This window comes from Cynoglossus semilaevis, chromosome 12 (genome assembly GCF_000523025.1).
Source record: "Cynoglossus semilaevis isolate Cse_v1.0 chromosome 12, Cse_v1.0, whole genome shotgun sequence".
In the NCBI taxonomy this organism is placed as follows: domain Eukaryota; kingdom Metazoa; phylum Chordata; class Actinopteri; order Pleuronectiformes; family Cynoglossidae; genus Cynoglossus; species Cynoglossus semilaevis.
In genome coordinates, this window is record NC_024318.1 from 14,196,678 (window position 1) to 14,205,647 (window position 8,970).

At 40.7% G+C, this 8,970-nt stretch overlaps 1 protein-coding gene across 4 annotated transcripts in view; it reads left to right on the top strand.

Annotated features, from left to right (window-relative positions):
* Positions 1–8,970, top strand: part of srfb (serum response factor b) — a 20,255-nt gene continuing 11,285 nt past the window's right edge. The window contains exons 1-2 of one of the 4 annotated variants that reach the window (XM_017036999.2): positions 1–898; positions 5,518–5,784. In XM_017036999.2, the coding sequence (XP_016892488.1) occupies positions 251–898; positions 5,518–5,784 (915 nt within the window). In that variant the 5' untranslated portion in view covers positions 1–250. The remainder of the gene's footprint in view (positions 899–5,517; positions 5,785–8,970) is intronic. The other 3 variants (XM_008322313.3, XM_008322309.3, XM_008322314.3) reach the window with 3 other exon arrangements.

Here is an 8,970-nt window from a genome sequence, read left to right on the forward strand (position 1 = left end):
GAGAAAGTGCTCATAGTTTTGGATATAGAGGAGGAGTGTGAAGCAGCTGAGCCGGGGCTTGACGGTTTTGGGGTCACCACCACTTTTGAAAGTTTGTCTCGAGTGTTTCCTGGAGTCTCCAAACTATTTGCCTGCCTCTTTTGTTTACGTTTCACGGTACAGCAGAAGTGTATGCGTTTATCAGTCATTCACCGCACCACGCTCTTCAGCTTGTTGGGCTGGTGTCCACAGATTCGGTCCATTGAATAGAATGTTACCGAGCCAGGTAGGATCAGCACCATCTGGAAACGGGTCATCTTCTAACAGAGGAACCGCGGGACACTGTTCGGGGGTTGTCGGAGGCGGAGTCCGTCCAGTTTTAGTCAGAGCAGTGCAAGGTTTACCGGGGGTCAGCAGCGAGAGCCTAGAGGTGCGACAAGGGGACAGAAACGGCAACAGGATGCTTGGAGCTAATGGTCCAGGTGGTCCAAAAGGTGCACGGCCGGGAAACGGCACAGGGCTGACTACTCTGCAGACCGCTGTCCAGGGAAACATGGTGGGCTTAAATGCAGGGGTCGTCTTACCTCACGGAGCCCGGTTCGACAATGAGAGAGAGAACGCTCCGCTGTGCAGCGGCTCGGACATTGACTCGGACTCCGGGGATGATGATGACCCAGTGGGTTCACTTGGGGACAGCAGGAGAGGGGTTAAGCGAGAGAGGGGAGAGATGGAGGCTGCGGTGGTGGGACAGGAGGTTGGCGTTCCACCGGGAGGTTACGGCATTGTGCCCGGCGGGGTTGTAGGTGCAAAGCCGGGAAAGAAGACACGGGGGCGCGTGAAGATAAAGATGGAGTTTATTGACAATAAGTTGAGACGGTACACGACATTCAGCAAGAGGAAGACGGGTATTATGAAGAAGGTGAGTCCTGTGTTATGTCTCTGGATCTTCAACCTTCTACCTGTGATAAATGTGAATAACGTACCACCTTCTTTAAGCTTCTAAACTGTGTGTCTCTCAGTGTCAGTGTCTATTTAGTGAGCATCCATAATATCTGCAGGGCATAACAGGGGCACAGCTACAAATTTCAGGTCTAACGAAAGAATGATTTTCACTTATCCTTACTAAAACACTGTGCTGTCCATTATAAGAGTTTACAAGTTAGATAAGCATTAATTAGTTTAATTAATGGGCATTCATTTTAAATTAAAATTCAATTTTTCCTTCGTTGATGCATGTTTTGAGAGGAAATATTTGTTAGTGAAAGAGAACCAATAGAACAATTAATCGATACAATTAAAGTACACTGTAGACGGTGACGCAATTGTTCCTGGCAAATTGTGAAAGCACAGTTGCTAAAATAATTTAAAAATGTTATAGCAATGAGTTTGCTCTGAGGACTTACATTAATGTGTTAGAAAAGTAGTGTAGTAGTGTATTGGGAAACTTTTTACTTATTCATAAATTACTTCTTGAATGCATGTGACCTGACCCTGAAATAGGACTCGGCCTGTATTGACCACCTCTACCAGATACATGACAAGAGGCACACAATTCACATGCTAGCAGAAGAAAAAAGTGAATTCTCCTTTTCAGACACAATTCCCTCTACAGGTGCAGGCTAAGTGTACTAAAACCATGAACTGTTGGCTGTTGTTGCAAAACTTACATCAATGCACAGGCTTCATAGTCGGCTCCTGTGAGGCAACATTTGTTTGCAGGCAGCAGCCATGTGATGATGAGCAACAGCAGGGCCTGCAGGTGCCAACAGCTAAGGATATAAGTCAGAGAGCACTCGGACAGAAGAGTGTGAGTGACACCGTGCATGCACAGTGGCACTGTGTGTTGTGAGCTGCAGGTTTTAGTTGTGTGAGTCAGTTGTGGTATAAAAGGAGTTGGCTTTAAAGATGACAGAACTTGTTCTGTGGCAATCATGAATGCTTTGGTCGCTGTCAGCACTACCAAGACATGTTTCACAGAAAAAGTCAAACTTCCAGTCGTTGGTGTCTATGTGGCATCTAAGACTGATTGTGTGTAGACAAACGTAGGTGATGACCAGAGGCACAGCCATTGTTTGTGGACAGCTTTCATCATGATGACCTTAGTTAATCACTTTCATCTGTCTTTTTGTTACTTGGATGCATATTTTCTGTGTACTCTGCTTTATTTTCTCTAGTTTTATGTGTCTAAGTCTGTTGTCGTGGAAACTGGGGTGTCTTTTACGTGGGCTCTTTTCAGCACCAACACAGTTTGACACAGTGTGGAGATGGAGATTCAACATTTGAAAATGTTGCCTACACTGTAGCAGCCATGACAGAAATTGACAAGTGGGTGGAGTGGGAAGACTCACAGTGGTGCAGTCGCAAAGTGGAAGAACCTGGTTTCATTTTGAATGATGTCATAAGTCTCTCCTCGTGTGCCCTACACTTAGGCTTAAAGACAGGATTACCTCTGCAGTGCAGGATATTGGGGTTAATATCCAAGGTCCAAATCTCTTTATTTGTCCAATAATGGGCTTTTTTTTACATTTGTGTTCTTTCTGTAATAAGATCAGTCGTTTTATAGAGTGAAGCACTTGGAAAGGAGAAGATGTAGAAAGTTGAGGCAGTGAAGTTAGATAAGTTAATACCCAGGCTTAACTGTCAAAAGAGGCCAACAGTCCAGAGAAGAGTGAAGAAGTGCAGGCAGGATAAGGTTTGTGGAGCCAAGGGTTGCGCTTATACGTATGTAACAGAAGAGTAAAAGAGAGACTGAGATGTTCACCAAAATGCCAGTTTGATCTGGTGCGATGATGTATGGTTTAAAGAGAATGGTCACTGAAACATGGGGCTGTTTTGATGAACACAACGCTGATACACTCGCAGGAATTGATGAAAACTACACACAGAAATCTTCTTCTTCTCTTTTTGTTTAGTTTTCTAGAATTTTATTATGGAGTTGCCAGAAAAGAGGTGAAAGTGGAAAACTCTAGATTCATGGACAAAGTGAAGGAAATATGGAAATATTTGGTCCAGAAAACATCAAATGTAACAAACTAAATGGAACCAGCATTCACTTCACTATGACTCATGTCTGGAGCCATTATTAATGAATGTTTGTCTTTGTTAAGATTTAACTGATGATAAGCAGATTAAAAAGTCACTAAGCCACTGGCTTTAATGATTCTTTGTCACTCTGTTATTGGTCACTTTAATTATTCTAAAATGGCTTAGAAGATTTAATCTTAAACCCTCAGCACTTTCATTGAACGCAAATAACTTGTATTAATAACATTTATCAAAAGTTGAAGTGTACAAATATGTCTAACATAGCAAAGGTTTATCTGTTAAATGTCAGTGGTTAAAGAATGCAACTCATTTTTCCCAAGAGCCCATAGTAATGTTTTTTTTATTGGTTGTGTTTTTATATCCAAACAGCACAAGTCTCATCATCTGTCAGTAAAAACTGAACTATCAGAAAGAAACCAGAAAACAAGTGCCGAATCCTCTTTTAGTAAAAAAACAACAACTGGGTTTATGTATGCCAACAGAATTGTAAAAAAAAAAAACAGTTTGTAGTGAATTTTACTACTCACACACTCATTTTAGAATGAACCATGTTTCTAAATAATTAAAAAACAATTAAACTTGAAAATTAAATTTTACTAGAAAGACAGATTTGTTATTTATTTTTATTAAAAAATTAACTGTTGAAACAGACAATGAACCTATCTAATCTTAACTGAAGAAGATCAAATTAACAGAAATCTATACACTCTACACAAACCAGGAATGAGAAACAGGAAACACATGAGAGCTCCAGATATTACTGGTGAAGCTCATTGACTTCACGTCTTCATCTGATGGGAACACTTCTGATTGTACAGTTCAGGCACAGCTGTGTCAGAAAAAAAATATCTTTGCGATGGGGAAACTGCACCTTGGCTCAAAATGTTGGCAGTGAAAAATTTGGTTAGCATGGGGAAACTGCACCTTGGCTCAAAATGTTCTAATAGGCAGTGAAAAATTTGGTTAGCATATTCCCTGTTTCTATTTAAAGGTTTCTCGTCTTAGCTTCTGCTACGTAACTTCTTTGTTGTGATGTCACCTTTTTTACTTTTTTTAAGGAACTGTGTTGCAAGTTTAGAATACTGCCACACTGCTGACTAATTGCCACACACCATGTTGTTGCTCTGTCTGGTCATGCTGTGCTTGTCGGCTAAAGAATCAATCAGTCCTGTTATCTGATACCTGATCTGGATCTGTAGTCAATATAAAAAAAAACCTATCAATTTTCACTATCAGATTAGTTCGTCCTTAAACACAAACCTTCAGTTTTGATGAATATGTTTGTGTTGTGTTCTCTTTTTCTAATGCATAGTTTGAGCAGGAAAGGCAGAGAACACCGGTTAAATTAATCCTTGAACAAACATACACAGCAGTCATGAATATTTATGTGGAACCACTGGAGCAAGAAAACTTCTTAAATTATTGTGATCATCCAGTTTGTGCTACCCCCAAGCACATACTTAAACTGATGAATTAGTCCATCTTTATCTCGCACGCTGGCAAATCATACATATTGTTTTTCAATCAAAGTAAATGGTGACACAGAATGGAACACTCCATTACCTGCTCCTAAATTGATGTTAGTTATTACAGCCCGACAAACCTGCTGCATTGTTTACACTGTCCTTCATAGCACGCACACAGTTTGGAGAGTGTCGGTGAGAACGTGCAGCGTGGCATCGAGCCACTACAGATGTTGCTGGTGTAGTTCACACAAAAGGCAGTTGTGTCATCGGCTACAGCTGACACGTGCCCATGGACTGATATGGTCCATAATGAAGGCTGTGTTGAAATAAGAGAGAGCAAGAGTGGATGCAAAGTTTTAAACCAGGTCGATAAAATCCTTTAATTTGAATCTGATATCTCTCTTCCTCCTCCTCCTCCTCTTCCAGCTCCTCTGTCTGACAGAGTATTGCACATTGATCAGGAGGGCTCAGGCTGCACTGTTGACCAAAGTGATGGTAATGGCAGCATGCCGTTACAGCGCAGTGAGCATCCTTCACATAAGTAATGACTCATTCAGATGAAAGAGCTTCCTCAGGAGTTCACTCTGACTAGCCTTTGTACACCTGTGTCTATGACTCAGTTGTATCTCCTTGTGATAGTCATCTTTGAGAGAGAAAATGAATGCAAGGCTCTGGTCATTGTCATCTATTACACAGCAGGCAGAGTGTGTTTGTGATGGTGGCCTCATGTTTTGTTACATGTTTAAAATCATTTGTCCTTCCTTTTGTCAACAGTTGGCTACTACCTTCCTCTGTGCCGGCCTGTTCCGCAGTGCAATCAGTCTCTCAGCTCAATCGCGCTCTATTCTGGGAGCCTTATCACATGTTATTTTAGCCCAGTTTGTGCCATACCTCAGGTTTCACCCTGGAGATATTTTTAGATATTTGCATTTTCTGTGCCTTGGCTTTACTTTACAGATTGTGTTGCATTTCCCCATTTTAATACCTTCATGTGATGAGACTTTTTTTCTTCAAAATCTTTTCCCAGGCGTACGAGCTCTCTACACTGACAGGAACCCAGGTTTTATTGCTTGTGGCAAGTGAAACAGGCCACGTTTACACATTTGCCACTCGCAAACTTCAGCCGATGATCACCAGTGAGACGGGCAAAGCCTTGATCCAAACATGCCTCAACTCACCGGACTCCCCTCCACGGTCAGACCCCTCCACAGACCAGAGGATGAGTGCTACAGGCTTTGAGGAGACAGACCTCACCTATCAGGTGTCAGAGTCTGAGAGCATGGGTGACACTAAGGTAAGAACCAGAATGTCTGCTACCATGGACAATTTAAAAGAAAAAAAGTACTCTGCTGGTGAGACTGCAGGAATGGTTTCTCAAATCAAACACAGTTATTACTATTACTTCCTTTGTAAAAAGGTGCTGCTGGATGTGACTCACTAAGGTCTAGACAGGCACATAAGGAGGACAAATTAATCAGGTCCACAAACAGCTGCTGAGGACCATCTTTGTTTTGTTGTAAACAGTTTAGAACCACTGACCCCTTTTCTGAGAATATCATCAAGGGAATGGTTCAAATGGTATTTTAAAACTATATCCAACATTCTCTGCAGTGCTTCAAAGGGACTTTGGACCAAAGGGATGAGCAGATAAGATGTGGAGTATTACTTCGCTCTACAGAAAAACAAGCTTTTTTACATTTCTGACCTCTTGTCCTGGAAGGCCTCGTAATGCTCTTCAATATAAATCACAGCAGGTCTGGGTTATGTTGGGATGAGAAATGTGTGTTCTCTATGGAGAACTTTTGATTTTGAGATGATTCTGGACAAAATTCGAAGGGACTTTTCCAAAGATCGTGTGCTTAATATATATATATATATAAATTGTTAGCTATATTTACATTTTGTCTATGGTGGGCTGGCTTCCCCCTTTCCCAGGATCAGGTGTTTTAGAGACGACAATGTAGCTTTGAACTGATGTGAAGGTATGAAATAGCAACCAGGCTGTTATTTAAGCTGCCATCGTAAGATGTATAAAACTATTGTGTGCTGACAGGACACAATAAATTCCAGGCTAGCAAACAAATTCTAGGCTCATCACTGCCACCTACTGGGCTGGAGTGACTGCATTAGTATAAGATGTGCCAGAAATTTAGAAACTGTTTTTTTACCACATCATAATTTGTCTAAAAATCTAAATCAATAAGTTAAGTATTAACCCTTAATTAATTAATTATATATATATATTTCCTTTTTTTACACTCTCTGTAGCTGTTGCATACTGAAGAGTGTTCTTGTGGTGTTTCTGTAGGTGTTGTTGAAGTTTGAAGACACGAATAAAGTCATCAGCAGACACACTTCACTGCTCACACCTTGTGAAATCACATGCTTCTCTGTTGTGTACAGCTTAGACCCCCCCCCCCCATTCCCACTCCCTCACTTTGAAGATGACACTTGCGGGCCTGTTTCCCATTGCGTCTTTTACCAGGCACTAACGAATAGGTACCGTACCAGCGGAGAGATCAACCTTCGCACGTGAAACTGTTCTTTAGCCTCCACCGCTCATTGATAAAAATTAGATTCTGCCTCTGTTGCCATATATGGTATGGTTTCCCTGCCGGCTCTCTTGGCTGAGGCCCCTTACATTCCTTATAAGCTGCAGCTGTCTTTGGAGTCCTGTGATTTACCCCCCACCCCCACCCCACCCCATGCTCCAACCCCCCTCATTTAGGAGATATGAAGGGGAGGTATGGATGTAGATATGAGTGAGGGCAGATGGAAACATTTGTGCTCCACTTTATGATTGATGGATAGTCAAGTGGTAGGCAATGAAACACGTACATTGAAAAAAAAAAAAAACTAAAGACAAGTGTTAGTTCTCAGGATCGTTACTAGAGGGTGTCAGTATATGAACCATGTGATGATCAGTGCTGGTGTCATTGAGATGTGGCAGGTGGATTTAGAAGTCTGGAACGTTTGTGTTTTGTCCAGTAAATCTGTCATGTGATCACTGGATTCACCTTTGCGGCGTCTGGTCACAATTCATCACGAGACAGTGTCACATATACAGTCCAAGCTAGTCTAAACAAACCAGAGTTTGCTGGGGGAGCTGGATGTCAGACTGGAGGAGCAGAGAAGCCTTATCTAAAGTTAGGATCACCCATAAAACCCACTTTAAGAAATGTGGAATGTTTCCCTATTCAAACCTTGAGGGATTAAAAAAAAAAAAAATCAAAAAAAGTTGATACTTTTAAACTGGATTTTGTCTTCTAACAGGAAAAGTTTAATAGGGAAACTATTTTTAAAGTATTTTTATTGTATTGTATATTAACTTACAATTGTAGCTAAGCATTAAGACAGTGAACATCTGGAAATGAATAATATAGAAGTGTCTGAATTAAATAAAAAATTTAGAAAGTATAAGAAGTCAGCTGTTTAGAAGATATCCAAATGTTGATACTTAATCATAATTATGTTCAGACTTTAACTCGAACTATTGCCTACATTATTTTACAACAATGCTCCATCTATTGGTTTCATTGGGCATTGAATCTAAATCATAGTGTGGGAAATACATGTCAGCCGCTTTCCTGCATTCGTCACCAAAATTGGTTTCTACTGTAAGAAATGGTCCGTGCAGCTCAGGAGTCATGCCTCATGTCACAATCTGATGACTGGTCAGGCATGAAGTTGATGTAACAAACTGACTTTGGTGATCAGAATCTTTTTTGGCATCTTTGTTAGGAGGCCACGAGTGTGAAATGGTTAATCCCCTCAGAAGTTCCTTTATTTGAGCACAAAGCACTTAAACGGTAATTGGAGTTGGAGGTCTGTGACTCACTCGATGTCTGGTAAAACCTCACTTTCTGTTGCTTTTTTTTCTGACTAACCTGCTAATAAGTGTGGTTGAGACCTGTCCTACGCCATATCAGTCTAGTTCTTACCCAGATATAGCTTTTACAACACAACCTAAAGGTTAGCATGCATGTTTCTTGTAAGCCCATATGTTAAACTAATAAAATGTACAGTACAGTACATGCAAAGGATGTGTGGACATTTTTAGATTGTTAGCTAACTTGCCATCTGTTAGAAGGCAAGCAACACATTTTTGGCAGCTACATTGAAATATAGCTGCCATTCGTCATACCTGTTCCTTTGTCCAGTTAAATTAGTAGAGATGTGCTGATAAGGGCATTGAAGGAAATTAAATTTCTATTCCATAGTGAGAAGTAGGGATTATACATATTACTATAAGACTTTAATCATATTGTGCCATACAGCTACATGCATTTAATCAGTACCCAAACATATTGTGTGTATGTTCCATTTATATTAGTAAATATATTTTAATGTTTTCAATGTAGGTAGATCAATTTATCCATGGTCATTTGAAGAGTAGCTCCCAAACCAAAAAAAAGTCTAGGCACCCCTGAACTAAAAAGTTACTTTGCCCTCTACTGTGTTTTAGTGGTACAAGACTTCA